The sequence below is a fragment of the Ovis aries genome, chromosome 2, assembly GCF_016772045.2.
Source record: "Ovis aries strain OAR_USU_Benz2616 breed Rambouillet chromosome 2, ARS-UI_Ramb_v3.0, whole genome shotgun sequence".
Lineage (NCBI taxonomy): Eukaryota > Metazoa > Chordata > Mammalia > Artiodactyla > Bovidae > Ovis > Ovis aries.
Genome location: NC_056055.1, coordinates 52,135,389 through 52,153,334, shown reverse-complemented (window position 1 = coordinate 52,153,334; position 17,946 = coordinate 52,135,389). Strand labels below are relative to the sequence as shown.

The window sequence follows — 17,946 nt, the reverse complement described above, 5'->3', positions numbered from 1 at the left end:
CTAGCTGTGAGGCAGTGTTCCAGCCAATCTCTCTGGAATTTATTTACACATGTTTAAAAAAGAGCATCTAGAATACTAAACATGTTTTCTTATCATCTGCAATGTTCTCCAGAAAGCACCTACATCCATACCTTCCTCCCATAAAAATTTTTAGTGTATGATTATCTCAGGTTGAACTAGACCTAAACAGTAAACCGCTTAAAACACCCAATACCTGATCTCTACAAATACTTTTAACTCTAATGAATAATGGTTTGGGTTCATAAAGGAACTATTCAGAGATCTGCCATGGTTTAAAACATTTTGGGCCATATAATGGGGTGGGAGTGGGGGAAGTTGTTCAACTAGATGGAAGAAGCTTCCAGACCCCTCACTATATCCAAGGAGTTCGAATTCTGTGTGTTACTTATCATGGTTTTGCTATTCAAATTCTGGAAGCTCACTAGGTCTTTCTCCTCAAAAAGAAGACAGCATAACAAACACATACTAGTTCTTTTCACAAGAACCATACTACTGGATCCCTTTATGTATTTATATGCTAGCAAATACAGTCATGAGGTTATCTCCCCCTTTTTTGTTTTTTCTGTATTATAGTGAAATATACATGATATAAAATTTACCATTTTAACCATTTTTTAGTGTAGAATTCAGTGGGAGAAGTTATATTCATAGTGTTGTGCAACCATCACCACTATCTACTTCCAAAACTTTGTCACTACCACAAACAGAAATCCTATAACCATTAAGCAATAGTTCCTCGTTCTCCTATCCTTTGTTTTTTATAATTATAACCTCAAAAGCCTTAATAACTTTCAAACTATGGTATGCTGCCACCAGGTGGCAAGAGAGAATCATGGCTGCTCAAGATGGGGAACGGTTTCAAAATAATCCAAGTCAGGTACAGGGGGAGTAAGCGGAAGTGTAGATGAAATAAAACTGTCAGTCTGGTAGCTGTTGAAACCAGGTGATGGTTATACAGGGATTCGTTACACTAGTCTCTCTAAATCTATACACGTTTGAAACTTACTATAATAAATATAAAAAGTGTGCCTATAATATTACAAATATAGAGATTTCACACCTTTTTTAACCCTTGAAAACAAAATATATCTGTTACATATATTTTTATACATATATATTTCCCAGGTATTCTTAAAACCTGGGAAAATATTTTATACCTAAGTATTGATTATGCATTAATATTAAATCTTAGACAGATTTCCAAGGTTACATCTTTATACTAGTTAACAAAAACTTTGTGTTATAACCAACGAAGCCTCTTTGCTACAAATATGAAAAATCAAACGTATTAGTATTCAACTTCCACATATATGCAGAAATAAATTTATGAGAAACTGCAAGTGCAAAACTGGACTTTAATCTCAATTAAGAAGATTTTGTTTCTTTAATAATAAGCACAAATTAAAAAGAGGCTCTTAATCATCTCCAGAGGAATGAAGCTAGGAGGCAAACAAGTCAATTTAAACTTGCACTCATTTTCCTTAATTCTTGCTTTCTTTCCAAAATTGCCAGTTGATCAGATCACAGAAAAGTCAACCCAGGAATTTTTAATTTTCTAACATCAGTATAGAGTAGAAGCTACACCTGGGTAAATTTTCTTGATATTCGGCTGAGTTAAAACAATTTTTTTCAACCATATTTACTGATATTATTTCAAAATATAATATGCATTCTTCTGCTTTGCAAAACATTAAAACTAATTTAAAAGTTGTCAGGATACACAAGCATCACTAACATCAATTTTCAACTTCTGATGTCTGCTGCTGTAGAATCAAAGGAGAATTAGACATTTCCCTTCCTGAATGCCAGGCTCTTGGGTTTTCTCTTCAATGACCTATCCTAAGCTCTGACTTGCAAGGGAAACTGCCTTCCCTTCTGAGCTGAGGGTTTCTCTTGGCCTCTTCCAGCAATTCAGCTCCCCGCCTACTGAACTCAGTCAATCTAACAAATGCCCATTGCTTCTGCTCCTGGCTAGCTCAAATGCCCCACACCTCCATGTGTCCTGAACAGCTATATCCACATTGTGCCAGGTATGAAGACCAACAGACTGGGCTGTTTTGACCACTGTGTTGATCTATTTAATGATGGATGTATTTTAGTATTATAAGGTAAGGGAATCTTAGCAATAAGAGTTCAATCTTCCTGTTTTACAGATAAGTAAAGCCCAGGAAGATGGAGTGACCCAGCAAGGTCGCAGGATTATTTAGAGGCATAAAGACAGTAATAGTCAGAACTGCTGATTTCTAGTCCAAGTGCTTTCTGCGCTACTTATATGAATATTCACATTCTCCAAGATTATCATATGATAAGGCACAAGCTGACAAAACCATTGAGAGGGACAAATTTTACCCAAATTCTTTAAATTCAGAGACACTAGTCCTTCTAGGAATAAGACGACAAAATCCTAAAACCTGACTTCTGCTGGGGGAACTTGTATTAAGATAAGACCAGCTTGATTACAGGTATTTGCTTTCTCCCAGAACATGGAGGGGCTGTATAAACCAAACAGGAAGCTCCCCAGTGGTCTAGTGGTTAGGATTTGGCATTTTCACTGTCATGGCCCCAAAATAAAACCTCTTTGTCAAACATCGGGAATGGAATACTGTCCTCATTTGGTATTTTGAATACTTAGTATTATGAGAATAAATCTATTATCATCATTTTATTAAGTTGTGATCACAAACCCTCTTAAGAGTTTCCCAAGAATAAAGAATTACTTTATATTTAACATCTTGGATGTATATGAGAGAGGGAAGGAAGGAGGAAGCGAAGAGTATATGCGAGTGTATTAGAGAGTACGTATACATACTCCATCACATACAGATCACATAAAACATTAACTCTAAATACTCTATGCTGCTTACACAGAAATCCTTTCCTTCCACGACCACTAAACAAAAATTGTTCACTTCAGAGGTTTGTGAATTTTTGAAATTTTTATTTTCATATTCATCTTCCACTACCATGTAAAATGCTAAGAATGAGTTTTAACTGATTTCACAGTTCTTTCAAAAGAAAACAGAATTATTCAGTCAGGAAATCTGTAAACACAGGATTCTCCAGTGATTGGTAAAGCCAGCACAAGTACTCTTTTATACCTATGTGTTTTTAGGCTACTGCTATCCAACACTTCAGAGGAAAAATTTTTTATCTTCATGCAAAAAAATATTTTTTAACTTACAAGGAAGAGAAATTCCATTCATTCACTGAAATCATGTCTCTTAATACATGAAAACTATATTCAAGGCCAAAACCAATGCTTTCAATTAAAGATCACACATGTAATTAAAAAACCATTTTTCTTGTGGTTTCTTAAGATCATGATCAACTGCCTACAAAATGACACTGAAAATTAAAAATTGTAATATGAATAAATACATTAGAAATATCAATTATCCTATGTAAAGACACAGCATAACTGTTTGATATAAGCACACACCATTAATTATCTGTACACCTTCTCCACAACTCCATACAGGTGTCTGACAAACATAGAAGGTACTGCTGCTGCTACTGCTGCTAAGTCGCTTCAGTCGTATCCGACTCTGTGTGACCCTAGAGACGGCAGCCCACCAGGCTCCCCCGTCCCTGGGATTCTCCAGGCAAGAACACTGGAGTGGGTTGCCATTTCCTTCTCCAATGCAGGAAAGTGAAAAGTGAAAGTGAAGTCGCTCAGTAGAGTCCGACTCTTAGCGACCCCATGGACTGCAGCCTACCAGGCTCCTCTGTCCATGGGATTTTCCAGGCAAGAGCACTGGAGTGGGGTGCCACTGCCTTCTCCATAGAAGGTACTGGAGAGTATTAAACATAGGTTGTTCTTAGCGATTAGCAGAGAGGAAGGAGTGGGATGAAGGGTGAAAGGGACAAAGGGTATCAACTGTATGATGATGGATGGAAACTAAATTTTTGGTGGTATGCCATAGTATATATATTAGTAGAAATATAATGCTATACACATGAAACTTACATGACATTACAAACCAAAATAAATAAGACATGACACCTCTAAATAAATGAGGGAAGAAAGGAAGAATAGGTTGTATTAGCTGTAAACCTCATAGTTTACTTTTCCAGCATAAGTGACCAGAAGTAGGAAGAAACTAACTCAAAGCTTAAGGAACCAAACAGAAAATTCAGGAATAAAAAGAACTTTCTTCCATCTCTACTGGTTTAGTCAAATTATCAAGTACACACACATACTGGAGTAAAATTAAATAGAGTAGCAACAAAGTATGGGGGTCCAAGTGCCTGCCCCACACTACTCACTACGACAAGAACTGGGTTGATTCAGATGGTGAAGTAAATTAAAATGCAGTGGTGTGCGTGCGTGTATGTGTGTTACTTGCTTAGTCGTGTCCGACTCTTTGCAACCCCATAGACTGTAGCCCACCAGGCCCCTCCGTCCATGGGATTCTCCAGGCAAGAACGCTGGAGTGGGTTGCCATTTCCTTCTCCAAAATGAACTACAGAAAGAAAGTGAAGTCGCTCAGTTGTGTCCGACTCGTTGCAACCCTACGGACTGTACCCTACCTACCAGGCTCCTCCATCCATGGAATTTTCCAGGCAAAAGTACTGGAGTCGGTTGCCATTTCCTTCTCCAAAATGCAGTGGTAAGAAATAGGTTTTTCCTAGGCCCAGAACACTTAATGGACTGGGAGAAGAACTAACTTAATCAGTGACATGAACACATATAAAGAAACAAAAGGCTACCTGAAGGTGGCAATCAGCAATGAGAAACAGATTCTAAAACCACTCTTGTCATGTCCAGCCCTGCCCAGGAGACAGACAGAGAGGAGAGGACACGGACAAATATTCCGGATACCAGAGGCATTTACTGATAAGAGGAAGATTTTCCATCAAGCCTCCTATCACTTAGATGAAATTCTCACAAAAGGAGCTACCTGTTTTTGCTCTACTTCCATTCTGTGCATATCCTATACAGAGAATATGTGCCAATAAGTGCTACCAAGTGCCAAGCACTACATAAGCGCTGGGTACATCATGATGGTGAAAACAGGAGAGAGTAACTCTTATGCTGCTTGCAGCCTAGTAGGGAAGACAATTTCTAAAGGGGTTGGGGGGAAGGATAAGGCGACCTGATACCCTTCATTCCTTCCATTGTTCCCAATGCCAAACTGGTGATCAGAAGGAAGTACTCTGGGATATACCAAAGTTCAATCAGGAGAGATAGCCAAATAAGAGGAAGGTCTTGGTCTGTCCTATAAATGTTCATTTGTGAAGAACATGATGATCAAAACCACCTTATTGGATGGACCCAGGAACAAGACAACCAAGGCTTGAACACCAGCTGTCAAAGATCTCCCCACTCTTGGGGATTGGGGGGGACGTCATAGAAAGGAAGATCAGAGAATGGGCTTCTGGGAACTCACCTAGGACAAAGTGAAAAATTATTTGCAGCTTCTTCTGAATGCAACTACAAACCCACCTCTTCCACCAGACTTAGAGGGACAAGTATCTGGGCCACATATGTAAACCCATGAATGAGTAATTGTAAATTGTGGTTAAGTGCTATAGAAGAAAAAACAGTGTAATGAGAGAGCAGAGAAGTAGAACCTCCTTTGAACAGGATAGCCAAGGAAGGCCTCAGAGGAAAGCTGAGTGCTAACGGATGAGGAGGAACCAAGCAAAGGGCAGAATGAGAAGTCTATGCAGAGAAAACAGCTTGTGAGAGGGAAAGGAAAAACTGGACAAGTTCAAGTGCAACAGGAAGCCAATGAATTGTTTTAAGTAACCGTGCGGCCTATTCTTTTAAAAGCTCTCTGGCTGCTGTGCAGAGAAAATGGGAGGAAAGCCAGAGAAGTGTGAGGACCAAATGAAAGGGAAAAGGCGAGATGGACTCTATGGAGAGAAATGGAAAGCTACAAGAAACACTTTGGAGGTGAGTTGAAAAGGACTCGGTGAAGGATGGGGGGCAGGGGGTACGGCGGGGGGAAACAAAGGTGCCTGAAATGACTCTTAGGTTCCCAGGTTAAGCAATTGGATGTCATTATCTAAGAGGGAAAATGGGGAGTCAGGGGAAGATCAGTTTCTCTTCAGTTCTGGCTGGATAATAAGTTTAGATTTTGACATGTAAAATATGAGTTCCTTGTAAAATATAAATTTGGAAATTCTCAGCATATAAATGATATATAAAATCTTTGGGAACAAATTATATCATCAAGAGAGAACAGAAGAGATGAGGGTACAAAACCAAACCTTAAGCAACTCAAACCTGCAGCGACTGAGGGGAAGGGGCTAACAAAAATTACACACAAAAGTGAGAGGAAAACCATGGTTATCCAAGAAGTCAAGAGATAATGATTCAAGAAAGAGGGAGAATTCTATGGAGAATTCTGATAAGACACACAGTGAGATGTGACCTGAATGTCCATTGGTTTATCAACTCACTATCACTGATCTTGGCAAGAGCAGTTTCAAAAAGTAGGAAAAATAGTTACATAGACAAGGGCTGACTTCCTAGCTGCAACCAAGAAGCAGGCAAACCGCCTCACCTTCTGCTCAACCAAAACAGCCTTTTAACTGCTTTTCCTCCTTCAATCCTTAACCTCCCTACACTCCTCAGCACAGCAGCCAGAAACACAGCTAAAAAGAAGGTCACATCATTCATCATTCCTCTGCTCAGTGATCTCATCTCACTCAGAACAAAAGCCAAAAAGAAAGTCTTTATAATGGCCTAGAAGACCACCATCCCACTTCCTGTCACCCTTCTTCTCTAGCCGCTCAGAATTCCCTTCTGCCCCTTGACAGCAAGCACTCCTCTGGCCTTCTTTGGCCAATGGACTCAAACAGCACTCAATCCTTTCCTTCTTTGCTCATCTTTCCTTACCCTCCTCCATTTATCTTCTTAGAACTTACCATTTCTATGACATATTATGTGTTTATTAATGTCTGTCTCACATCGTCAGAATGCAAGCTTCATCTTAAGAGCAGAAGTTTTAACTGTTTCTGTTCACTACTGTATACCCAGTAAGTAGGCCTGGTACACAGTAGAAACTCATATTTATCTGTTGCATTGTAGCTCAGTCAGTAATCAGTCAGAATCTGCCTGCAATGCAGGAAACCTGGGTTCGATTCTTGGGTTGAGAAGATCCCCTGGAGAAGGAAATGACAAGCCACTGCAGTATTCTTGCCTGGAGAACCCCATGGACAAAGGAGCCTGACAGGCCACAGTCTATGAGGTTGCAAGCAGTCGGACACAACTTAGCGAATAAACCATCACCACCAAGCTGTTAAAAAGGCCCTTTCACTTTACAAATTAATAAACTTGTGCTTTCAGTTTGGATATAAGCCTTTTGTTACTTGGACAGTGTAAGTCTGATCACCTGGAGACATGCCAAAAAAAGCCTAGTTTCTGAGCCCATAAAATTGAATACTAGTCCCTATGCCTTGGAAAACTCACTGTAATATCATCCTGTGGGCCATCCCTTATAGACTCTTCAAGGAGTATTTCCATTTAGATTTGAATATGAACTGTTCTCAATATGAACTTCTGGCTAAGGCAAAATACACTGGATATAAACTATTTGTAATAACTCAGAAAAGGAGCCATAGAGGCAAGAGTGGTACTGATGAATCACACAAATATGGAGATACATACATATTATATTTGAACAAAGGCAAGTAGGTATGATGCTCTGGGATTAGTTGATTCTTCCAAATAATGGAACCATGCTCTCTAGTCTGTCCATCTGGTTTCTCTATTCATCTCGCTGATAATGAAGAAACAGACTATATCATTTTTCTCTGCAAACCTCCTATCTTAGGCTGTTCTCCCTGGAAGGGTAACTGACTAAAAATATTACCTTGAAACTCCTGATGAATTAAGAACAAACAAAAAGCTCCGAGTTACAACAAGGAAATGAAAACCTTAAAGCAGAGACATTTCTTTGCCAACAAAGGTCTGTCTAGTCAAGGTTATGGTTTTTCCAGTAGTCATATATGGATGTGAGAGTTGGAGTGCTTCAGCTGAGTGCTGAAGAACTGATGCTTTTGAAGTGTGGTGTTGGAGAAAACTCTTGAGAGTCCCTTGGACAGCAAGGAGATCCAATCAGTCCATCCTAAAGGAGATCAGTCCTGAATATTCATTGGAAGGACTGATGCTGAAGCTGAAACTCCAATACTCTGGCCATCTGATGGGAAGAGCTGACTCATTTGAAAAGACCGTGATGCTGGGAAAGATTGAAGGAGGGAGGAAAAGGGGACGACAGAGGATAAGATGGTTGGATGGCATCACCGACTCAATGGGCATGAGTTTGGGTAAACTTCAGGAGTTGGTGATGGACAGAGAGGCCTGGCGTGCTCCAGTCCATGGGGGTCACAAGGAGTCGGACACGACTGAGCGACTGAACTGAACTGAACCATACCTTTAAAACGTCTGAATCAGTCATTAAGATCATCACTGCTTCACAGATCACATTCCTGTCATGGCAAAGGGGCTTGTGTAACTCACTGAAGCTATATGCCACGCCATGCAGGGCCACCCAAGATGGACAGGTCTCAGTGGAGAATTCCGACAAAACGTGACCCACCGAAGGAGCGAACCACTCCAGTCTTCTTGTCCTGAGAACACCGTGAAAACCATGACAAGGCAGAAAGATATGACAGTGGAAGATGAGCCACCCCCAGATCAGAAGGTGTCCAGTATGTTACTGGGGATGAGCAGAAGGCAGTTACTAACAGCTCTAGAAAGAAGGAAGCAGCTAGGCCAAAGTGGAAACGGTGTTCAGCTGTGGATGTGTCTGGTGATAAAAGTAAAGTTCGATGCTGTGAAGAACAATATCACATAGGAACCTGGAATGTTAGGCCCATGAATGAAGGTAAATTAGATGTGGTCAAGTAGGAGATGGCTAGAGTGAACATCGACATCTTTGGAATCAGACGAAAATGGACCGGAATGGGGCAAATTTAATTCACATGACCCCTTATATCTACTACTTGGGCAAGAATCCCTTAGAAGAAATGGAATAGCCCTTACAGTCAACAAAAGAGTTCAAAGTGCAGTACTTGGACGCATTCTCAAAAATAACTGAATTATCTGGTTTCCAAGGCAAACCATTCAACATCACAGTAATCCAAGTCTATGCCCCAATCACTGATGCCAAAGAAGCTTAAGTTGAACGGTTCTTTGAAGACCTACAAGACCTTCTAGAACTAACACCAAAAAAAGATGTCCCTTCCATCACAAGGGATTGGAATGCAAAATAGGAATTCAAGAGATACCTTGAACAGGCAAGTAACAGGCAAGTTTGGCCCTGGAGTACAAAATGAAGCAGAGCAAAGGTTAACAAAGTTCTGCCAAGAGAACACACTGGTCATAGCAAACATCCTTTTCCATCAACACAAGAAACAACTCTACACACAGACATCACCAAATGTCTGTGTGTCAATACCAAAATCAGACTGATTATATTCTTTGCAGCCGAAGATGGAGAAGCTCTATACAGTCAGCAAAAACAAGACCTGGAGCTGACTATGGCTCAGATCATCAGCTCCTTATTGCAAAATTCAGGCTTAAATCAAAGAAAGTAGAGAAAACCACTAGGCCATTCAGGTATAACCTAAATCAAATCCCTTATAATTGTACAGTGGAGATGACAAATAAATTCAAGGGATTAGAACTGGTAGACAGAGTGCCTGAAGAACTATGGACAGAGGTCTGTAATATTCTACAGGAGGCAGGGACCAAAACCATCACAAAGCAAAAGAAATGCAAGAAGGCAAAGCGGTCGCCTGAGGAGGCTTCACACATAGCTGATGAAAGAAGAGAGCAAAAAGCAAGGGAGAAAGAGAAAGATATATCCAACTGAATGCAGAGTTCCACAGAATAGCAAGGAGAGGTAAGGGCCTTCTTCAATGAACAATGCAAAGAAGTAGAGGAAAACAATAGAATGGGAAGGACTAGTGATATCTTCAAGAAAATTGGAGATATCAAGGGAACATTTCATGCCAGGATGGGCACAATAAAGGACAGGAAGAGCAAGGACCTAACAGAATCAGAAGAGATTAAAAAGGGGTGGCAAGAATACACAGAAGAACTACACACACAAAAAAAATCTTAATGACCCAGATAACCATGATAGTGTGGTCACTCACCTAGAGCTTGACATCCTGGAGTCTGAAGTCAAGTGGGCATTAGGAAGCATTACCACAAACAAGACGAGTGGAAGTGGTGGAATTCCAGCTGAGCTATTTCAAATACTAAAAGATGATGCAGTTAAAGTGCTGCACTTCATATGTCAGCAAATTTGGAAAACTTAGCAGTGGCCACAGGTCTGGAAAAGTTCAGTTTTTATTCTAGTCCCAAAGAAGGGCAGTGCCAAACTATGTTCAAACTACCCACAACTATACTCATTTCACATGCTAATAAGGTTATGCTCAAAATCCTTCAAGCTAGGCTTCAGCAGTATGCGAATCAATAACTTCCAGATGTACAAGCTGGGTTTTAGAAAAGGCAGAGGAACCAGAGGTCAAACTGCCCACATTCGTTGGATCTTAGAGAAATAAAGGGAATTACAGAAAAACACCTGCTTCATCGACTACACCAAGCCCTTGTCTGTATGGATCACAGCAAACTGAAAAATTCTTAAAGAGATGGGAATACCAGACCATCCTACCTGTCTCCTGAGAAACCTGTATGCGGGTCAAGAAGCAACAGTCACAACCTTGCAAGGAAAAATAGACTAGCTCAAAATTGGGAAAGGAGTACGACAAGGCTGTATATTGCAACCCTGTTTAATTAACTTATATGCAGAGTACATCACGTGAAATGCCAGGCTGGATGAATCACAAGGTGGAATCAAGACTCCCAGGAGAAATACCAACAACCTCAGATATGCAGATGATACCACTCTAATGGCAGAAAAGTGAAGAACTAAAGAGCCTCTTGATGAAAGTGAAAAAGGAGAGTGAAAAAAGCTGGCTTAAAACTCAACATTCAAAAAACTAAGATCATAGAATCTGGTCCCATCACTTCATGGCAAATAGATGGGGAAAAAAATGGAAGCAGTGATGGATTTTATTTTCTTGGGCTCCAAAATCCCTGTGGACTGTGGCTACAGCCACGAAATTACAAGATGCTTGTTTCTTGGAAGGAAAGCTATGACAAACCTAGACAGCATATTAAAAAGCAAAGACATCAGTTTGCCAATAAGATAGTATAGTCAAAGCTATGGTTCTTCCAGTAGCCATGTACGGATGTGAGAGTTGGACCATAAAGAAAACTAAGTGCTGAAGAATTGATGCCTTTGAACTGTGGTGCTGGAGAAGACTCTTGAGAGTCCTTTGAACTGCAAGGAGATCAAACCACTCAATCCTAAAGGAAATCAGTCCTGAATACTCATTGGAAGGACTGATGCTGAAGCTCCAATACTTCGGCCACCTGATACGAAGAACTGACTCATTGGAAAAGACCCTGATGCTGGGAAAGACTGAAGGCAGGAGGAGAAGGGGACAACAGAGGATGAGATGGTTGGATGGCATCACCAACTCGATGGACATGAGTTTGAACAAACTCCAGGAGATGGTGAAGGACAGGGAAGCCTGGCGTGCTATAGTCCATGGAATCACAAAGACTTGGACACAAATTAAGAGACTGAACAACAACAAAGGTCATCAATTCATGTAATCCTATACATAATTTATGAAAACATGGATCCTGGAAACTACAGTATTCATCCATCAATTGATTTACAGTTACTGTATAGCTAAGAAAGGAAAGCAACAGGAAAACAATGTAAAATTCTATTCTAAATCTGGCTATATAATTACACTGAAACATTTAAAAAATCATTCTCAAAAGAAAATATGCAATATATACAAACAAATAAAACTATGGATTATAAAGAAACAGTAAAGAGAGTAGAGAAATAAAGATGTACTGAAATGCTTATATAAAAAGTATGAGGACACTAAAGATACTACTAAGCTCTGCCTCTGACAATTAGAAAAAGTTTCAAAGCTTTTTCTAAAATCTACATGGATCAATAATGCATGAAAAGATGCTCAATATTATTAATCACTAGGGAAATGCAAATCAAAACCACAATGAACTACCAATGCTCCCCCAGTAGGATGATTATAATAAAAAAGACGTAACAGATTCTGATGAGAATATGAAGTCAGGACTCTCATACATTGCTAGTAAAATGAAATGGTACAACCACCTTGGAAAATAGTTTGCAGTTCCTCAAAATGTTAAACATAGTTACAGTCTGACCCAGTAATTTCACTCCTGGGGTGTGTGTGTGTGTGTGTGTGTGTGTGTGTGTCTGTCTGTCTGTGAGTCTGTGTACCTAAAAGAAATATAAACCAACGTAAACACAAAAAATCTAGTATGCAAATATTCACAGCAGCATTACTCATAACAGTCCAGAAATGAATGCAACCCAAATGTCCATTAATTGACAAGTGGATGAATAACATGCAGTACATACATACAGTGAATATTATTTGGTCATGAAAAGGAATGAAGCTTTGATATATGTTACAATATGGATGAACCTGAAAACACTATGCTAAATGAAAGCAGCCAGTCATAAAAGACTATATATTGTATGATTCCACTATAAAAGGTCCAGAATAGGCAAATCTATAGAAAAAGAAGATAGCTGTTTCCTAGGCTTGAGGTGGGAGAAAATGAAGAGTGACTGCCAATGGGTACATGGTTTCTTTTCAGGGAATGAGAAGATTCTAGAATCAGACAATGGTGATGGCTGCACAATTATGAATATACCAAAATATCAGAAGCCATTGAATTGTATAATTAGTATGGGTGAATTGCATGATATATGAGTTATATTTCAACAAGCCTGTTAAATTGTATGAACAATGAGATAGGGAGCCCAATGGAAGGTGCCTGGGGGTCCCTGTAATAACATTATTTCATGACCTGACTATTGGTTACACAAGTGTATTCACACTGTGATGACTCACTAAGTGGTAAACTTACAAAATGTGCATGTTTTATGCATATTATCACATGTCAAATAAAGCTTTTCTCAAAGAACAACTAGACCTATAAATACTGACTTGGAAAGAGATCCAAGATATAAAGCAGAAACAAGTTTCAGAACAATATATATATAGGATGGCCCCATTTTTAAATACATTTACACACATACACATATATGTATGTGCACAGTAAACACACACACACCGATTATATACAACAAGCCATTCTCATTAATCCCTGAATAATTCAAATAAAGGGACTTTATTTTCTCTTAATACATATTTCTGTAACATTTGAATTTTTTGCAATCTGCATTTTTATAATTAGAAGACAATACATGTATCGTGGCAGTTTAGTCTCTAAGTTGTATCCGACTCCAAGACCCCATAGATTATAGCCTGCCAGGTTCCTCTATCCATGGGATTTTCCAGGCTAAAATACTGAAGTGGTTGCTATTTCCTTCTCCAGCGGATCCTCCCCACCCTGGGATTGGACCCAGGTCTCCTGCACTACAGGAAGATTCTTTACTGATTCAGCCACCAAGGAAGCCCATACATTTAAAGAAATATTTTAAGGTATACAAAAAGAATTTAATAAAGAACAGAAATTCCTCAATCAGTATACAAAAATATAGAATAGATCCAAGACTAAAAGTTAATCATTTTTTAAAAAAATAACAGCAACCATCATTTGATTGCTTAGTATATAGTTGGCACATACATGGGCCCATTTTCATTATACCTATATTACACCTATTTTACAGATGAGGAAATACGTCAGGAGATTTTAATCCAATCAAAACAGAACAAAATACAGCTCACAAAATCACTTACAGAGAAAATTCTAAAAAAACAACAATGAATTCATTCATACTTTTTCAAAGCTTGAAAAGAATTTTTCTTAAAAAATTTTTTATCAAAATTGACTACCTCCCTACCACACACACAATAAAACAAAAACCGAAAACTGAATGGAATAAGCTTAAAAAACAAGATGAAAATGGTTACTGCCCCTCCTCCTAAAAGGCTGGTTGTCCATGCTTCCAAACTCCTGATATCAAGGATGATACAAGGAAGGAAATTTACAAACCTTTTCTTCCTTGAATATAAACCAAAGCCTTAAATATGAACAAGTCAATCAAGTACTATGAGATCCATTTCAGAAATTTACAGATAATTCCATACTAAAAATGGATTATAGAAAAATTGAAAGTAAAATAAAAATAAAAATGGATTAATGTTAATTCAGTGCATAAATAAATAAAAAGAAGACATAACCTCTAAAGGTAGACAACAGGTTTGGCAAGCATTAGACAAACTTATAATAAATAAAAATACTACTTCTTTAACTTGCTAGGTTTCAGACCCATAGTCAACCCCACAATGAACAGTGAAACACATCTGAGGCAGCCTCATTAGACAACAATCAAGTACATGACATTTTCTGGATGTTACAGTCTAGCCAGTTGAAATGACAAAGAAAAATAACAGAGGGAAGTATTGAAGAGGAGTCTAAATTAGCAAGTTTGCCAATAACAGAGTTGTCCAATTGGAATGCCCAAGAAAAACCTATGAAAAATTATTAAAATGGCTAAAAGAGCTCAAGAAATTGGCAGGTTTTTAAATAAATACACAAAATTAACAGCTTTCCGTAACATCAGCAAACCTCAAAAAATATGATGAAAAACACCCTACTGTCAAAAGCAGGAAGAATATAAAATACTATGGAAATGACATGCGAATTAAACTACAAAACTCCACTAATGGCATTTGACAAACTTATAATAAAAATACTTTTTTTTAATTATTGGAAACTTCTTTTCCAACCCCTCCCACAAAAAAGGGTGGGTCAGCATCACCAAGGTGGTGACCAGATAATATACTATCAACATTTGCAGGCAGCATCCCTGAAGCAGGTTTCAAGAAGCATGCCCCTCAGGCACTCAAAAGAAATCCAGCAATTTTCCACGAAGGAGATGAGAACCCCAAATGCATGCACGGACACTAGGCTCAACAAAGCTGTTTAGGCCAAAGGGAAAAAGAACGTCCCATACCTGACCCATGTGCAGTTGTCCAGAAAACATAATGAAGATTCACCAAACAAGTCTACATGTCAGTACCTATGTGCCTGTTACCACTTTCAAAAATCTACAATGTGGATGAGAACTAACTGCTGGTAGTTCAGTAAAGCCACAGAACCATCAAAAAAAAAATTGGGGGTGGAAAATCATATTAATGGATGAAAAGGCACAACAGTGTAATGAGATCAATTATTTCCAACTTAATAAACTTAATGCTTTTCCAATTTGTGCACCAGTGGAAACTTTGTAGTAACTCTGACAAAAACATTTAAAAAATATACCTGGATGAGGGAAAAGCATGTAATGAAAGGCAAAGGTCTTTTTCCAAAATAAGAATACTACAAGGAGTTGCCCGACAAAGCCAATACCCATATAAAACCACAATAAGTAAAACATGCAATATTGGTGCCAGAATACTGACAGATCAACAGAAGAGAGTGAGAAACAGATTTAAAGTATTAAGGAAAATTCAGTATACAATTTAAAATGTCATGTTAAATATATAAGGACCTGATTACATTGCGGTACATCCATTATCAAGCACAATGGAGTATTGCACAGTTATTAAAAATGAGATAGATTACACTGATGTAGAAAGATAATCACACTATATATAGTATGATGTTAAAAAAAAAACCACCAATGTAAAGAACAGGGAGTATAATATGATCCCTTGTGTTTTATTTACTCATTTGTTTGAGAGCCACGCTGTGTATAGCAAATATCTGGAAAGAAACACACATCAAAATCGCACTGATACTACCTCTGGGATTATAGTAAGGAGAGGAATAACAGGGGAGAGTCTATCAGTTATTACCCTAACAGTGCAGAGATGGCAAACTCAAATTAGGATAATCTGAAGGGGGTCTGTTTATAAAAGGAATAATTATGAAGTTGGGAGGTTGGGCCTATAGATAGCACAGGGGAGGAACAGGAACCTGCTAGCAATAGAACAATTATTGCTCCAGCCCCCAAAAAAGACAGGACACAGTACCAGAACCCAGGTAATACAAGACCAACTATTCTGAGAGGAGAGAGAATAAACCTTCTGACCTCATTCTTCTCCTCCTTTTCAATCTCCTCTTAAGGCTGAACCCAACCAGAAACCAGAAGATCTGGGAACTCTCTGTGGCAAAGAGCCATGGGGAAATGGGTGAAGGACAGGCCTGAAGAAGTAAATGCAAGGTATCTGGCCCAGATTTATTTTACCTTTCTGTAAAATTAACTACATAAATAGAAGTACAATATCATCATTAAAAAATGAAAACCTTACACAGAAAGTTAAAATCCCACCCTCCATTAATCCTGGATCCTTCTCCGAAAGTAATCATCTTTATTCTCATCATTTTGATGGGGTCTGTCACTGACTTTTTTCTAGACAGAGAGACACATAGTCACCACAACAAAACATGTAGAATTGTTTTATGAAGCGTTATTTGCTTAACATGAAGAGTATTAATTACTCTACTACTTTCTGCAACCTTTTTTCCGTCACCATTTTCAGTTCAGTATAAAATAATACTCAAGAAACCAAGAGGAACAGTTTGAGTCTCCTCAGGGTTATTTATACTCATCCTCAATGGCTCTCAAAATAACCACAAACCCCCTCCAACAGCTGCATTAGCATCACCTAGGAATTTGTTTGAAACACCCTCCCTAGTTTCTGATTCCAGTGAATCAGGAAGTGGGGTCCAGTAATCTTCCTTTTAACCAGCCTTCCATATGACTGCTACGCAGGCTAAAGTTTGAGTTCCACTACTCCATCACCTGTGCCCTTGCTAGGAATTGCTTTTTAACTAGATCCCAGCATGATGCATAAGTAAATTAAAGTGTCCTGGGTCATAAACCTAACCCTCATCCATATTACCTGCACCTATCTGCACACAAGGTATCTAACAGTGGTTTCTGGGGATGAGAAGCAGGGAGGCCAGCAGAAAGAGCAGTGGTTTTTAACCTCTGTGAATTTAAATCTACCACTCCTGTGGGAAAACCATCAGCACAGCATGCTCTAGTTAGGTAGAGCATGTTAGCAGTGTCATCTCTGGTGCGTGATGGATAACACATAACTACCATTAAACCACCCTGGAAATGTATTGCTCTTAAGAGTCAATATTATATTGTTAAGTTCTCGTTTTTCTTTTAAAATAAGTGAATGTTAATGTTAATAACATTGTTAACAACATATTAATAATGTCAATAAGTTAATGTTAACCCCAGGCATAATAAAATTATATGACTAGCTAACCTTTGCTTGTATCACTAATACTATACAGTGGGAATCCATCCTTTCAAAACAAGCACAGGGTGGAGGGATATACCTTTTCTGCTGTAACAAGGATAACGTCATCAACATTTACAAATTTATCTACCTTCCATTCCATGCTGCAGCCTCCACCTCCACAGAGCTTGTAGGGAGGGAAAATGTCCCCAGAATTCCACCTTTAATTTCCTGCTGCCACCCTCAAAGGTTCAGAAAGTTTCTTGCAAAACCTGCACCCTAAAGCCCCTATTTCACTCAGCTTCTTCTTTGCTCTTCTCTCATTTTCCTCCACTGAGTCTCAGGTCTGTCCTGAGTCACAGGCAAACATGTTGACTCTCTCAGGAAATCTGCCAAAGTAACTACATATACATTTGTGCTTGAGAATCATTCTGTCTCACTGTTTATGGCAGCCAAACTCGGGCTAACACAACGATCTGCTTTTTTTAAGGCACTTCCAGTTTCACTTCTAGTTCCTACCAGGCTTAAGCCCCACCCCAATGTAACACAGTCCCCACCTCGTCAGACCTAGGAAGTCACACGGTCAATTCTGTGGGGCTGAAACCCAATTTGACTGGCCTCTCCCATCTTAGAGAAATCTCAGAATCAAAATTTCTA

At 38.9% G+C, this 17,946-nt stretch overlaps 1 protein-coding gene across 11 annotated transcripts in view; it reads right to left on the bottom strand.

The window, feature by feature from the left end:
- RNF38 (ring finger protein 38) overlaps nucleotides 1-17,946 on the bottom strand; it is a 129,106-nt gene that overhangs the window by 100,066 nt on the left and 11,094 nt on the right. For 4 of the 11 annotated variants that reach the window (XM_042243250.1, XM_060409297.1, XM_060409298.1 and 1 more), the window contains exon 1: nucleotides 17,441-17,770. The exons of the other annotated variants lie outside the window; for them this stretch is intronic. In XM_042243250.1, coding sequence (XP_042099184.1) covers nucleotides 17,441-17,447 — 7 coding nt within the window. In that variant the 5' untranslated portion in view covers nucleotides 17,448-17,770. Of the gene's footprint in view, nucleotides 1-17,440; nucleotides 17,771-17,946 lie in introns of those variants that run through there. 11 annotated transcript variants of the gene reach the window in all.